Source organism: Aquarana catesbeiana, linkage group LG01, assembly GCF_042186555.1.
Source record: "Aquarana catesbeiana isolate 2022-GZ linkage group LG01, ASM4218655v1, whole genome shotgun sequence".
NCBI lineage: Eukaryota > Metazoa > Chordata > Amphibia > Anura > Ranidae > Aquarana > Aquarana catesbeiana.
The window spans coordinates 249,792,510-249,809,531 of NC_133324.1; the positions used below are offsets into that span (position 1 = coordinate 249,792,510).

At 43.0% G+C, this 17,022-nt stretch overlaps 1 protein-coding gene across 2 annotated transcripts in view; it reads right to left on the reverse strand.

The window, feature by feature from the left end:
- The window catches only part of SCARB1 (scavenger receptor class B member 1), a 164,073-nt gene that overhangs the window by 26,071 nt on the left and 120,980 nt on the right, over nt 1–17,022 (reverse strand). For both annotated transcript variants that reach the window (XM_073627855.1, XM_073627845.1), the window contains exon 9: nt 6,428–6,501. In XM_073627855.1, the coding sequence (XP_073483956.1) occupies nt 6,428–6,501 (74 nt within the window). The remainder of the gene's footprint in view (nt 1–6,427; nt 6,502–17,022) is intronic.

The following is a 17,022-nucleotide window of genomic DNA, read 5'->3' on the forward strand; positions in this document are numbered from 1 at the left end:
CCACCCCGTCAGCTTGAGCTGGTCAATATTTGGATGCTGAAGGGGTCCCTGGGTTAAGAGATCTTTTTGAAGTGGAAGAACCCAATGTGGTTCCACTGCCATCCTCTGTATAGTTGCAAACCAGGGCCTCTTGGGCCAAAAAGGAGCCACTAAGATCATACTTGTGGTCTCTCGTAGTTTCTTTAAAACCAAAGGGATCGTTTGAAAGGGGGGGAAAGGCGTAGCACAAGTGGAAGTTCCACGGTTGTGCCAGCGCATCCAATCCTCTCGTCTGATCTTGCCAGTTTAGTGAATAATAGGCCTTCACCTTTGAATGCTTGTGGGATGCGAACAGGTCTATCTGAGGAGCTCCCCATTTCTGTTAATTTTTGGAATACCTCCTTGTTTAGACTCCACTCTGCCTCTAATATCCTTTCTCTGCTTTGAAAGTCGGCTACTAGATTCAGCTCTCCTTTTAAGTGTACAGCTGTTAGGGACTTTACGTTGTTTTCTGCCCAGGATAGCATCTGAAGGGACAAGGCTAGCAAGACTTTGCTTCTCGTGCCTCCCTGTCTTGTAACATATGCCACTGCTGTGGCATTGTCTGATAGTACTTGAACATGGTGACCCTGGACTATTTTCTCGAAAGCCCATAGTCCTAAGAGAATATCCCTTAGTTCCCTCCAATTGGAGGATCTCCTGGCTTCCCTGTTCGTCCAATTCCCCTGAGCCATCTGTCCTTCCAGGTGGGCGCCCCAACCCCAGGAACTCGCATCCGTTGTTAATCTCCTCTCCTGGGGAAAACACCAGAGCAGACCCCCGTCCAGATTGGAGCGACTCCTCCACCACCAGAGCTTCCTCTGAACTCGGGGGGATATTATTAAAATTTTTTCTAGGGACTCTCCATAGGACCAATTTTTCAAAATTGTCTGCTGAAGATTCCTTGCATGTAAACGTGCCCACTGTACTGCTGGTATCGATGCAGTAAGGAGCCCCAAGATGGACATCGCTGCCCTGATGGAAATCGGCAGGTTTGTCTGGGTCTTTTTTACAGCATTCTGAAGTTTTACTATCTTTTCCTCGGGGAGGAAGATTCTCTACTGTATGGAATCGATAGTGTAACCTAGAAATTTTATTGTCTGCGATGGAATCATGTTTTATTTTTCCTTGTTTATTAACCAACCCAAGCTCTCCAGATGACTCTTTGTCCTTTGCAGATCCTTCTCTAATATGTGCCTTGTTTTGGCAAATAGAAGATCGTCTAAATATGGGACAATCGAGATTACCTCTATTCTGAGAGGATATCCTCGGAGAGGATGACAGTCCGAAAGGGAGAGCTCTGAATTGAAGATGTATGATAGACCCTTCCATCCTGATTGCAAATCTGAGGTGCTTTTGTGATGCTGGGGCTATAAGCACATGGAGATATGCATCCCTCAGGTCTATGGATACCATAAAACAGTTCAGGGTCAGGAGACCCTTTACTGAAAAGATTGTATCCATTTTGAACTTCTTGTACCTGACTGCTCTGTTGAGAATCTTCAGGTTCAGAATTAGTCTGAACTTGCCTGAAGGCTTCTTTACCAGAAATATGTGCGAACAGCACCCCTGTTCCACTTCTTTGGGGGGAACATTTATTATCACCTTTTGCTGAATTAATTCCTGTAGAATTGCAGACATTGCTGTAAGCTTTTCTGGGTCTCTGGGAGCCTGAGTTACATAAGACCGAACTGGAGGGGGTTGGGCGAACTCTAGTCCGTAACCCTCTATTATAGTCTTGAGGATAAACGGACTGTCTGTTATCTTCTGCCACTGTGGAAAGAAGGTTTGTAACCTTGCTCCCACAGTCGGAGGACAGTCACTGGCTTTTTGTATTTGGGGTAGGGGAGCAAAATAGTACTCCTGACTTGCCCCTGCCTCTCTGAGACCTCCAAGGTCTTTTATATCCTGTCTCCTTTGAGTCTGAGGTTTTCCGAAAAGGACGAAAAAATTCTTATTGCCCTGAGGAACCACCTTTTTCCTAATGGGAAAGGCCTTTTTCTTGTCCGCCGTTGTTTCAAGTATGGCTTCAAGACCTGGGCCAAAAACCAAATTCCCTTCAAAGGGTAGACCACATAACTTGGTCTTTGAGGCAGTATCTCCGGTCCAAGTTTTGACCCAAAGAGCTTTACGAGTTGGGTTAATTGAGGCAGAGGATCTGGCTGACATTCTAATTGATTCAGCTGAAGCGTCTGCTATATATCCTACAGCTTTCTGTAGCACCGGTAGGGTCTCCAAAAGATCTTTACGAGGGGTACCTGCCTCGATATGAGCTTTTAGTTGGTCCAGCCAATGCTCTAAGTTTCTGGCCACCACTGTTGCGGCCATAGCTGGCTTTAAATTTGCTAGGGTGGAATCCCAAGCTTTCTTTAGCAAGGAGTCAGCCCTTTTATCCATGGGATCCTTAAGGATACCCATATCCTCAAACGCAAGGTCGGTGTTTCGACACCTGAGAGAAAGCTGCATCCAGCCTTGGTTTTTTGTTCCAGACTTGGGTGCTATCCTCTTCAAAGGGAAACGTGCGTTTGAGGGATTTAGAAAAGAAAGGGGCCCTCTCTGGGTCTTTCCATTCCCTCTTTATGGTTTCTGACAGAAACTTATGCATCGGAAACACCCTGTGCTTCACTTCACCCATGCCTTGAAACATTTTGTCACGTAGCGACAACAGGGTTTTATCTTCTGTAATATTTAGAGTAGTGTGGATAGTTTTTAATAGATCATCCACCTCCTCTAGAGATAGTTTATAGCGAGAAGTAGTGGAAGAAGATTCTCTCTTCCTCTGCTTCTTCCTCAGATTCTGTAGCCACACTACACTCCTCCTCTTCAGAGTCACTGCCCCCTCTGTATGCAGAGGCAGAAGACTGGGAATGAGGTACTGAGCTGCTACTTGCAGCTGGACGCTTGTCAAGATAAGATTTAAATGACTCAAAGGTATCAGCCAAATCTTTTCTGAAAGAGCTCAGCAAATCTTGCTGAGCCACAGGTGTAGTAGGAGTGGTCTCCTCTTTCGCCAAGTCTGCAATGCAACCCTTGTATAACACTTTTGCCCAAGACTCTTTAAGCACATTTTTACAAGATGGGCATTTCTTTTCAACAGAAAAAGAGGAATGCTTGGTCTTTTCTTTTGCCTTCTGAAATACATAAAGCAAACAAACTACAGAAAAACAGTATGCTGAAAAAAAATGGAGGTGCTAACGCTTTAACCCTTCTACTTAAAATCAGCCAGTAAATCCCCCCACAGATCTACTTCACAACTATTAACACACTTACTTCCTGACTCAAAACACAGGAAGAGTGTTGCAGGCTCTTTAAACAAATTCTAACAAAGAGGGAACTAAAACATGCCTCTAAAGTTACAGAGACCGCTGTCCCCGCTTACCTGGGCCTGGCTGACTTGTGTGGCTCCTGCTACCGCCGATTGTTCCTCCTCCATGCTGTCAGGATTCACAGTGGCGTTTGGTGCCTGTACTTGAAATTTCCCGGTCCGCTCGCCGCTGCGAGGGCCGGAAATGACGTCAGCCATAAGAGGCCACCCTCTCCTCCTGCGTTCCAGTGGCTGGAACCGGAAGCCGCGTCGTGCCGCTAGAGGTCCCGCCCCCGGCCGTAGTGACGCGCTTGCCACCGGAACCCAGAAGGCTGAGGCTTTGGGGATGAAAAGGAGATGCTGCTCCTTCACAGCCTAGCCGGCGGTCTGAAGGAGCTGGGACCCCCAGCAGCCTGACCCTCGCCAGGTATGAAGAGGGTAGGACGCCGGAGCAACCGCGCTGCAATTGGCTCGCGCTGCTGTTAATCACATCCAATGACGCGGCGCGGCGGGGCCGAGTGATACAGTGAGCGGCTATGGCCGCCGGCTGTATCACGGGAGCACTCCCGCAAGCACTCAACACCATGTGAGGGATCTCACATGAAGGTGCTGAGCTGCACAGTGGAGGCAAGTATGACAGGTTTGTTATTTAAAAAAAAAAAAATGAATATCATCTAAACTAATATCGCACTGTCCCAAGTTAGTTTACCATAGAGCACCCAATTTAGGGAACAAACTAGCCCCTAATGTTTATGACCCCCCAAAAAGTCACATTTGGAACACAACAGGGTTTAATTACTGCAGAAAGTGTAAGGCTTGTAAAACCACCAAAAAAGGAAACCAGAAAAATAGACAATTTTCACTCGTTTAGTATGTGGAAGGAGTACAAAATTGATGTGTTTAGAACATGTAAATTCACCCATGTAACCTACAAAATTACTTGCCCTTGCGGGTTACAATATGTAGGATGTACCAAAAAGGAACTTGAGTACCAGAATAAACAAGCATCTTAAAACAAAAAAAAAAAAAAAAAAAAAGGAAGGGTTCCCAAAACAGTATTTCCAACCATTTTAGGGTTTACCTAAAGACCCTAGTCTAGCCACTTTTTTCGGGATAGACAGAATAGAGCCACACTGGAGTGGGGGTAATATGACTCAGAAAATATCTATGAATAAAACGGAATGGATTTACAAATTAAATACAATTACTCCTGCTGGTAGTAATGTGGACATTGATTTAAACTGTTAGATTTCAAATTAAGATTTAAACTAAGTTACATACCCAATTCTGATTCTTTAGCTATTTATTCATTGGATTTATTTCATATAATTTGCCCTTTCATTTTATCATCATCTTAAAATGTATTTAAATTATTAATCATTTAATTTATGTGATTGATTTATATACTGCATCTATTCATTGTTGGTATTCATATTTGTTAAGGTGTTCCAATTTGAAAAAAAATCTACATTATCTTTAATCACCACAAGATGGCGTATATAGGTTATTTAGTATATCGTGTTTTTTCTTGAACACTAGATGGCGCTAGTTTTAAATCTATATTACAATTTTATCACAGCCGTTTGCTTAACTTATTTAAATTTGATTTAATCAAATATCATTCTAATTGTTAAATTGCCATATATTATAGACTACTCCTGGATTGGATATTTTTTCCAAACCGGGGAAGGATTGGATAGAGAGATTATAATAGAGATATCTCTATCTCTCTCTATCTCGCAATAGATAAAAAAAAAAAAAAAACCCACCACGAGATCTGTTGCGCTTAATATGATGTAAAATAAAAGCTGCTGATAAAAAATTACTGGGTACAATTAAGGAGATATATCTATATCTCTATCTATCTATCCATCTATTTATCCTGGGCGACAAGAGACTGGTGACACAGGACGCGGTTGGACGGTGACACGGCAGCCATCTTTGTGGTTAGAAGCGCTGGACGCTTCATACTGCTCTGTACCTTCTTACGAAATGTGAGTGGCTTTTACTTTTTATACAATAAATTATCCTTTTTGATGGAATTTGCGCAATGAGCGTTTTCTCTTTACTCCCTATATACCACTATTCTTGAGGCGCATATACCCACTTGACTATACCTGGCTCTTAATCCTGTCACAAGGAGGAGACCTAAAGCCTTCCATTTAGGTTAGAGGGAAAGGAATATGTTTATGCTACTCCACTGGAGGATCGTTTGTCTATCCCTGGAAGATTGCCTCTCGCTATCCGTTTTCTACACACGTGTATAACCCATACACTGATGGTAAGGGTCAGTTGGTTTGAGTGTTGGTGGTGATGGCGTTTACATCTCCTTTCTGAGTGTCCTTTCATTATGGATCCCGCTAAACAGAGTGTCACCACTTCCTTCTGATGAGGAGGACTTTGTTCAGCTATTGTTATTTTTACCTTTATGGGGACATTTAGGCTTATTTTCTAGCGCTGCACCACGAGATAGAGAGATGTATATATTTTATCTGATCACGTGACCCTTGACATCAGAACGTGCTGACAAAAACCCGTCGGGTCCTGTGAACGCGATACGTCACTTCCGCTCTTTGCTGGAACGTGCTATGTGTTCCTGCTTCCTGAATTGTTTAAAATCCATCGCATACAGTGGTATAATCGCTTCAAATAAAATTATCATTATGTACGTCACCATGGAAGCTTGTTTCCTTTCCACATTACTCCACAGATGTTTGAAGTGGTGAGGGCACGATCCGAGCCTGGAGGGACCTCCTCTATTGGTTGCGTATCTTGACTACCTGTAATGGGTGTCATAGCGATTTGGCGAGTAAGATGTTTGACAGGTGTTGGTGGAGGAAGACAGTCACTTCTAATCGTGGTTGCAACAATCACTGAAGATTCACCTTTATCAATTTGTCCCTGTATGGACATTCCTGACAGACACCTATCTTGAAACATCAAGATAGAGAATCCAGGATTATTAAAAGCACTGTATCTAAGCTTTGCAATTTTGACTTTGAAGCAGTGCCAATGCATAGGCTGCAACTTAATTAAAAATGCAAGTGTTCTGGATGTAATGGTCACACACACTACTTTTTTCTTCACAAAGCTGGAAATACTTACGGAATTCCACTAATGCTCATTGTTAATACGCTTAGCTGCATCTTGATTGAACAATTCATAGGGATTCCTGTAAGCTACAATAAAAGTGAAATAGGGTGAGCATTAAAAATGAGTAACATGCTATATAGTAAAGGAGCATATAAATCTAGTGCTACAAATCTATATATTGCAGCTTACTTTGATCTAAAATGTAGTGGCTGCATTCAGGCTATTATCAATGTATTTATGGAGAGATGTCCCCCCTAGGCTGCGCCTAAATTTGGAGCCTTCAAAAGTGCTCCTTCTCTCCTCATCTTCATTACACAGTGACAGAGTTTTGTAGTTTAGAAAAAAGTAGATGAGAAAGCAGTTCAAAGAAATCATAAGGAGACAATATTTTTGACAGAAACCATCTGCAGAACACGTACTTTAGTCTTTAAAAGAATACAAATACAGCCATCACATCTAAGGCCTCAAAAAAATTACAATACAGATTTTTGTTTTTAGGTTTAGATAAACTTTAAACTACCATATCAGCCATTAAAAAACTGAAATTAAAAGCAGTAAGTGGGATAACAACCTCAAATTCCTATAATCCAAAGTTTAGGAATTGGAGACCAATTCTATCATAGCATGCTTTTGACGTTACAATTTTAAAGTTTATAAAGTGTAATGATTTGCAAACCCATAAATAACTGATCTTGAAGCTAACCAGTCTTAAGTTGCGGAGGCTGCATTTAAGTATTTTTTAAAACTTTTCCCTTTGTTACTATGGTAAACGTTCCATTAACTCAATTTGTATCCTAGGGTGACAACTGTACTGAGCAGGGTTGTCACCTTAGAAGAGGAAGCGTGTTAAGACTACAAAACACCTCTCTTCTCCATAATAGAAGGAAGGGTTTTTGTAGTTCAAAGATAGCAGGGAGCAGTGCTAACTGAAAACAGTCCTGAAGCAAAGAGCTCAGGAAGCTCACCAGGTTTCTGTCTGGGTGAATTTTTTATTTTATTTTTTTTTTCTTATGCACTTGTCATACACAAAAAATTGTTTCAATGTTATATTTATTCAGAACATTCTACACCAGAAAAACTGTTAACCACTTAAAGACCAGCCTCGTTTTGGATTTTAGGTGTTTACATGTTTAAAACAGTTTTTTTGCTAGAAAATTACTTAGAACCCCAAACATTATTTTTTTTCTAACACCCTAGAGAATAAAATGGCGGTCATTGCAATACTTTTTTTTGCACCGTATTTGCGCAGCGGTCTTATAAACGCACTTTTTTTGGAAAAAATTCACTTTTTGGAATAAAAAAAAATAAAACAGTAAAAGGTAGCCCATTTTTTTTTTTATATTGTGAAAGATAATGTTACACCATGTAAATTGATACCCAACATGTCACGCTTCAAAATTGTGCCCGCTCGTGGAATGGCGTCAAACTTTTACCCTTAAAAATCTCCATAGGCGACGTTTAAAAAAATTCTACAGGTTGCATGTTTTGTGTTACAGAGGAGGTCTAGGGCTAGAACTATTTCTCTTGCTCTACCAGTTGCAGCGACACCTCACATGTGTGGTTTGACCACCGTTTTCATATGCGGCCGCTACCTGCGTATGCGTTCGCTTCTGCGCTCTTTAAAAAAAAAATTTTTTTCTTATTTTACTTTATTTTTTTCACTGTTAAAAAAAAAAAAAAAAAAAAAAAAATTGGATCACTTTTATTCCTATTACAAGGAATGTAAACATCCCTTGTAATAGAAAAAAGCATGACAGGTCCTCTTAAATATGAGATCTGGGGTCAAAAAGTCCTCAGATCTCATATTTAGACTTTAATGCAAAAAAAACAAAAAGTCGTTTGAAAAAAAAATGACAAAAAAAATTGTGCCTTTAAGACAAGTGGGCAGAGCCGATGTAATGACGTCGCTTCAGTCGTCCTATAGTATGGAGACGGGTGGGGGCCATCTTAGCCTCACTCATCTCCATACTGAGGAAGGGAAAGGACCCGATCGCCTCCGCCGCTACCGACGGCTCCGGTAAGCGGCGGAAGAGCAGCGGGAGGGGGGGTGGCACCTCTCCCGCCGCCAACGGTGATCTCATGGCGAACCCGCCGCAGAGACCACCATTATCGTGTACAGAACAGCCGGCCCTAAAGATGGATACCTCAGTTGTGGCAGCAGCTGCTGCCGTTACCGAGATATCCGTCTTCAAAAAAATGACGTATATATACAGTGGCCGGTCGGTAAGTGGTTAAACCAGGTCATATGGCAACACTTCATGACAATGTCAAAGCACGCCTCGAGGGAAATTTGAGAAACTGCTTTAAATTTACAAGAACAGACGTTATTGCACCCCAACAAAATAGCCCTATTCAAAGGCAGTTTGATACAAGAAATGAGATGGCCATGAAAGATGCAGCCTCACCCAGAGCCAATGCATTATGTAAACATAAGTTTCTACATGCAGTTTACTTTGGACAGTTAACTTTTACCTGTACATTTTATGGGTCATGTTACTCTGGGGGCTGCAACAATTTATGACTACACTTTAGGTTTGCAGTAACTTTTCAGACAATCATACTCCATTAAGCACAATTGCATTGCATCCGCAAGTCCAGCGAAATTTCAAAAACTACAATCCTTCAGTCTGTAGTGATCATATCAGGTTTTTTTTTCAATTTAAAAAAATAAGTGAAAGGTTTGCTGTGTTAGGTGAAAAACAGTTTTGCCTCTGGCCAGCTGAATAAAAAAAAAAAAAAAGTTAGTTAGTTTCATAGTTAGACTTTGTTCTTTCCAGTCCATTTGTATTATGTATACATTGTATGAGAAGCATTTACAGAGCAGCAACTCAAACTAGCATTGCAAACATTGTCAGATATAAAAAAAAATAAATAAATAAATGATGCAAATTAGTCACTTTTCCCGAAATAAAATTATTTAAAGGGAAAGACTGCCTTAAAGCTGAACTTTACCCATAACTTGGGGAAAAAAAAAAAAAAAAAAAAAGTTATTTCACAAGGAACACATTAATAATTCCGCTACCAAAATGTGTGCTGTAAATTGCCTCCAGCATTGTTCCCGTTTCTTCTTGCTGGAGGCTGCCATTTTGCTGAAGCCTGGAGCCCCTGAACAGCAGTGGGTTTAGTGGGGTAGCGTGACGAGGCCGGTGTGGAACGCTGACGTAAATACGTGTACCAAGAAAGTGGTCAGTGAGGCAGTTGGGTGTGAGGAAAAGTAAAACCCCAGCCACCGGACCTTCACTTGACCAAGTTTTGTGCTGCTTGAGGTAGCACATAACTTCAGGGTGCATTCTGTGGCCCGTGATGCAAAGGTGAAGCAGCCGGCATTGGCTAAAGTTGCAAGTCCCGTGGCTGAAATTGAGTTCCATATAGTCTAAGATTGAGAGTATGTACGAATGGATGGACTGGGTAACAACTGGTGGCTTGTGGCAGGGGCATCGCGATGAAAGACCGGGCTGTGGAAACTGTGTGAGAAATGGAGTGGTGTACTGTCGTGCCGAGGATTAGGATCGTTACGCCGCCGACACGACTAGATTTGAATCGGGCAGTGGGATGAGTAAATGAGGTGACAGAGTACGGGAAGCAGAGTATCAGCTAAGTTATGAGTACATACGAGTGGATTAGTCTGAGTAAGGATTAATAGCTTATAACAGATGCCTCACAATAGAAACCAAACTGTAGTAAGCTGAATGATAGAACCGGGACGTGGTGCCAAGGAGACAAACCGTTGTGCCACCGGTGCGACTGGATTTGACTGCAGGGATGCCTGCTGGGTGCCGGGCTCAGCTGCCGCTGGCAGTGGGAAGAGCATCCTGAACAGCTCAGCTTTCCTGGCTGTGGCAGGGTAGGGAATGTCCCTATGCCATGGCTCCGCTGTGAGCTGCCGCGCTCTGAACCTGCCAAGGGTGACAGAGGGGTGGAGGTGAGGTCTTCGCTGTCGGCCTGCGACATGAGACAAGGTGAAGGGGAAGGAGTTGATGAACCACTATAGAACCCCAAGATACCTGCTCACATCCTAAATGCAACTAGAAGGGAACTGCTGGTTGCAATCTCGCTCTAGCAGCCATGAGGCAAGGAGAGGGGGGGTGCATGTGTAAGAGGAGTCGTAAAAGGTAGGATAGTGAACAGAGTTGTAAACAGAAAAAAAAATAGATAAGGAAAAGGAGAAGAAGAACAGAAAAACGGAACGACAGGCACTGTGAAGAAAAAGCCAATTTGCGTTTGAACACTGTTGAGTGGAAATTTTGAAAAACTCAAGAGTGCGTGGCAACCAAGGTGAGCCAGGTGGTGACTGGCCAGTTAACTGATGGGTTTGTGCCACGCACAGACGGGTACTCGAGCTGTGAACCAGAGGCCCAGGGCGTACAGGGGCATGTAGCTGAATCTGGTATGGCCTAAATAGGAATGTTGAGTTCTGTAGTTCATGACACATGCCAGCGTTTGCACCGTCGGCAAACTGGACGTTTGGCAGCCTTGTCTGCAAAGGTGAGGGGTTGCCCTTTGAAAACAGAGTGAAATGCAAAGAAACACATTTAGTGACAGAGTGCTGCAAGGTTATGTGAGAGGGGAGCCCCTGTATTACACACCTGACTTAGCAAGGGTCGAAAACTCAGTGGACCGGGAACCTGGAGTAAGGGTGTCATGGAAGTCCAGGTTTTTTTTTTTTTTTAAATTTTCTGCCCCTCCCCTTGATGCAACTGACCTTCTGTTGAGTAAGTGTAATATATATATATATATATATATATATATATATATATATATATATATATATATATATATATATATATATATATATATATATATATATACATATATATATATATATATATATATATATACACACACACACACACACACACACACACACATACATAGACAGCTGGCTCAGACAGTCCATTACAACAAAAAAGTGGCTTTATTCAGAAAAAACAAAACAAAAACAGCAAAATAAAGATAAAACAGACTTGTCTCATCACACGGTTGTGCACACAGGTACAGCAGCACACAGGCTTCTAGGTAATAGTTCATGGCTCCAATCAGAGGTACAGTCTATGTGGTTAAGCTCACCGAGCAGGTACACCATCCAGCAATGGACATTTTCACACAGCGTGCTGCTGTGTGTCTCTCCTACTCAACCAGCTCCTCTGACACTCTTAGCCCAGCTGACAATAAGCAGGTCTGAAGGGGAAGTACCTGCCCTCCTCAATTAACCCTGACCCTCTAAATATATATAAATATCTAAATATCTATCTATACACACACACACACACACACACACACACACACACACACACACACACACTGAGAACTGACAGGCAGAAAACTGAGTGGCCGATGTGCCACTGGAGACAATGAGTGGCCAAATTGCGCACCACTGGAGAAGTGCTTGCAACACAACGATTGCAAGAAAGTAGCCTTATCAGAAAGGCGAAAAGGATAGCAGAGAATTGAGTATGTAGGAATGACCGACCGCATTTAATGTACGAATAGATGGAGATGTGGGTGCTTTGAGCATGAATTGCGTAATAGAGCCGAGAATTTGAATTGTTGTGCTGGAGATGCAACAGGTTTCGAATCAGACTATAGAGAGCATGAGATGAAACCGATAGGAATCACTGTGCCACAGATGCGACTGGACTCAGATTGTATAGTGTGTGATATGCAATTCAAACGAATGTATGCAATAACCGATGCACAATGTTGTGCCACCGACGCAACAGGACTTGAAACCGGGCTGCGGTAGAGTGAAAGCAGGATACACACTATGCAATCTTCTGCTGATTTCCCCCCCCCCCCCCCCTCCCCCAGATTCACCAAAACCATGCCATACGAGGCAAACCACAAGGGCTTCAATTTGTATGCAATTGGGCAGGCCCCTGCACTACATGGCTCCGGTAAACCAAAAGGAAAAAGTCACACACAGTGTGTATGGTCTTAAAGGTTGCTACATTACCCCTCCAAACCGAACCCATACCAACCACCCAGCCCCTGAGGCTAATCAAATGAAGACAAGGCACCAGGTGGGCCAATTACCACCTCAATGAGCCACAGAACCTGTGCAAGCAATACCTGCTGGCTCCCACCTCACAGACTGTGAAACCTGCAACCAGCGACGCCTGTGCCGAGTAATGTCGGGCAACGTCCGACAGCGACTCGGGTCTACAAATGCATCGTAAGATCATAGATGGGGGGGGGACGAACAAAGCACAGGGAACATATGAATGCACTAGCCGACAGCCAACTACGAAAGGGATGCGGGATAGAGAACAGAACGAATCGCAACTTGCGGATATTATGAAAAAAGGTTTGAATCCTACCTGCAACAACGAGCAAGAACCGCCGACGAAGATGCCGCAACACACTGGAATAGAACGCACAGACCTATAAGCATGAGGCGAGCTGGGAAGAGCCAGCCTAGAAACATGAGGCATCACAAACCGGAACCGACAAGGACCACAGGTGTGCTTTAAATAACCTCCGGGCTCCTCCCATAAATTCAGGCCACGATACTGGCCTTTTTATATATCCCTCATTGTGGGTTTACTTTAAAGTGTACCCATGTTCAAAATGTAAAATTCCACATTGTATTAAAAATTTTTCCTGGCTACTTCTAATCTGAACAACCCTGAAGTCTGTAAATTTACTGTGAAGATTCCCACACATTTCCTTTTTTATATTCTGACACAGCAGTGCTCAACAAAGGAATTAGGGAATACATTTCACCGAGCCTGTATATGAACTACAGAGGTGCTGAGAAGAGGAGTTTCCGGACGCGGAGTCAGTTCAGGAATCACTACTTGCAAACAGCAAAGTACCATGGGATATATAGTCATTGGAATTGGAACATAAACAGCAGAGGAGAAGCTGCAAAGCTTACAGGTAATCCATGAAACTGTGGAAAGATGGTCAGCAGACAGGAAGAACTCACAACATATCAAGATTTTTCAAATAAGCTTATATTGGATGGTCACACAACTATTGTTTGCATTATTACAATGCTGATATTATAGTGAATTGAAAGAGTATGTTGTGACCATCTCCTTTAAAAGGGATTACTAAACCCACAACAGTAAAATTAGCCTGTATATGCAGCAAAGCATGCTGGTTATACTCACTTTGGAACCTAAGGGGTTAATCCTATGCATTGTGTAAAAAGGCTGTTTGATCCAGCCTTCTATATGCCTCCCCTTCTTCCACTGACTCCGGAACATGTCCGGGTAAGACGGATCCTTTGGAGTCAGGCTGCACAGCACATGCTCAGTTTTGTGTGCATTGCTAGAAAATTTGTTTTCTTGGGGAGTGCATGTGATCATCACAGCACCAATCGGCACTGTCCAGACAGAGGGTCAGGGGTCCTAGATCATGATAGGACATCTCAGTGCAGTATGAAAACTACTCCTACAAGCTTTACTAGGAACTGATAAAAGTCACAAGACTGCTGTATACCGCAGATGAGAAAAAAGGTATTTAGCAGTTTAAATTAAAAAAAAACTACTACATTTGCATGTTCTGTGTACTGGGGAGATCAGATATAGTGAATGTAGGGTCTTGGGTTTAGTAACACCAAGTATGTCAAGATGTAAAAATATGGCTAAGTACATGACAGACATCCAAAACCATTTACACACAAAATACTTTTTCAGTTGGAGAGACAGAATAGACTTCTCCAGGGTTTCACAGGACAAAGGTCATCAAAAATAGAGACTTGTGCACAGAGACCCAAACAACATTACGCCTAAAAACAAGAATACATTTTAACATCAGTGAACATATATGTGATGTAACCATTAGTACTACTTCCCAGAATTCGCCTGTAGAGGGAGACAAAAACCAGTATTCGGGGGACAAAATTAGTTCTACCAACTAATCTCTCCCCACAGATTTCATTTGGAGCATTGTCCTGATACTTGCACCACGGATAAGAAGATTATGGAACCGATGTACTGTTTGGAAAAATATCTGCTTGTAAAAGGACTGGCAGTTGAAAGAGTTCATTATATACTGGCAATAAACAATTTTGTGATAGGGTATCTGATTAAAATCAGCACATTTTTATTTACAAGCAAGGATAGAGATTATAACTGCAGGAGTGTCAGACAGTAGATAAGCCTAGTACAGAACATACGTGGAGGTGGGGGGAGGTAAACATTGAGGTAGGGTGAGGATGATCATCCTACATGACCAAGCACTCTACCCGTTACAAGGAAATCTATTTTATTGTATATATAACCCTGTACTGACCTTTTAGCCCCAGAGCCACTGTCCAAATCTAACCCCCTTAACCTCCATAATATTTCCAAAATTAGCCCCTTCCTAACAAATGACATGAGAAAGCTACCAATTCACTCCTTTATTATCTCTCGACCCAACTGTTGTAACACCCTTCTCCTTAGCCGACCTTTACACAGGCTATCCCACCTCCAACCTCGGCCATCCAGGCGTTTTGAAACACCACGTCCCATGACAATCACAGGCATGACTCGCAGAGACATGGTGGGATTTGTAGTTTCACCACAGCTGGAGTGCCAAGGTTGCCTACCACTGGTCTATCATATGCTGCCAGATTCCTCTACCTGTCCAACCATTTTGTGTCCACTGCCACTCTAATCCCTCCACTGACTTCCACTCGGCCAACAAATTATATTCAAAATACTAACATGATAAAAGTTTTAACTTGCATTTTTGGATGGCACGATGAACTGTATTCACAGACCGGGATTTTTCAAAGTATTCCTGAGCTCATGCAGTGATGTCCACCACTAGGGATGAGCTTCGAGTCAAACTCATGTTCGACTCGAACGTCGGCTGTTCGCAAGTTCACCGAACAGCAAACAATTTGGGGTGTTCGCGGCAAAATTCAAAAGCCGCGGAACACCCTTTGAAAGTCTATGGGGATAAATCAAAAGTGCTATGCATGGTATTGTCATAAAAAGTGTGTGGGGACCTGGGTCCTGCCCCAGGGTACATGGATCAATGCAAAAAAAAAAAGTTTTAAAAAACATCCGTTCTTTCGGAAGCAGTGATTTTAATAATGCTTAAAGTGAAATAATAAAAAAGTGTAATATTCCTTTAAATTTCGTACCTGGGGGGTGTCTATAGTATGCCTGTAAAGGGGCGCATGTTTCCCATGTTTAGAACAGTCTGACAGCAAAATGACATTTCAAAAAGAAAAAAAAGTCATTTAAAAGTACTCGCTGCTATATGAATTGTCGGTCCGACAATACACATAAAAGTTAATTGATAAAAACGGCATGGGATTTCCCCACAGGGGAACCCTGCGCCAAAATTAAAATAAATAAATATGGCATGAGGTCCCCCCAAAAATCCATACCAGACCCTTATCTGAGCACGCAACCTGGCAGGCCACAGGAAAAGGAGGGGGGGGGGGGGGGGGGAGACGAGAGAGCACCCCCCCCCTCCTGAACCGTACCAGGCCAGATGCCCTCAACGGTTCTTAAATAACGGAGGGTGGGGCCACCCGGTGACCCCGCCCCCTCTGACGCACGGGTACTTCCCTGTCCGCCCCCTCTGACGTCATGGGGAAAGCCTCGGGGAGAAGAACCGTCAGAAGATGAGAAGCGTCACACAGCGGGAGCCTCCCATTATGGATGCGAAGCGGCCCGAGTACGAAGAAGGGAAGAAGACGCCGCGGAGGAAGATAGAAGCATTTAAATAAAGGAATTGTCAAAAACTGTCTGTCATTTTTAACATTTTTGACACTTTGTGAAATGGTAGGGGTACTTTTGTACCCCCTTACCATTTCACACAGGGGGGGCGGGATTTGGGTGTCCCCTTGTTAAAGGGGGCTTCCAGATTCCAATAAGCCCCCCACCCACAGACCCCCACAACCACCGGGCAAGGGTTGTGGGGATGAGGCCCTTGTCCTCAACATGGGGACAAGATGCTTTGGGGGGGACCCCCCAAAGCACCCTCACAATGTTGAGGGCATGTGGCCTGGTACGGTTCAGGGGGGGGCGCTCTCGTCCCCCCTCTTTTCCTGTGACCTGCCAGGTTGCGTGCTCGGATAAGGGAAATATGCGCCCCTTTACAGGCATACTATAGACACCCCCCAGGTACGAAATTTAAAGGAATATTACACTTTTATTGTTTCACTTTAAGCATTATTAAAATCACTGCTCCCGAAAAAACGTCCGTTTTTAAAACTTTTTTTTGCATTGATCCATGTCCCCTGGGGCAGGACCCAGGTCCCCAAACACTTTTTATGACAACTTTGAATAATCAAAAATTAGCACTTGATTATTCATGTTCGAGTCCCATAGACTTTAACGGTGTTCGCACAAATTTTTTGCCTGTTCGCATGTTCTGGTGCGAACTGAACCAGGGGGCGTTCGGCTCATCCCTGTCCACCACAGAATCATGCCAGTTTTTAATGCAGTGCTGTCTGAGGGCCTGAATATCATGAGATTTCTCTGGATTCTCAGTTTGATATTATGCTCTGTAAATTATAGAATTTAAAGTCTTAGCCATTTTACATTGAGGAAAATTATTCTGAAATTGTGTGACAATATTTGGATTCTGCTTTTCACAGATTGGTGAACCTCTGCCCATCTTTAGGGCCCTTTCACACATGTTCCAATTGGGTGTCT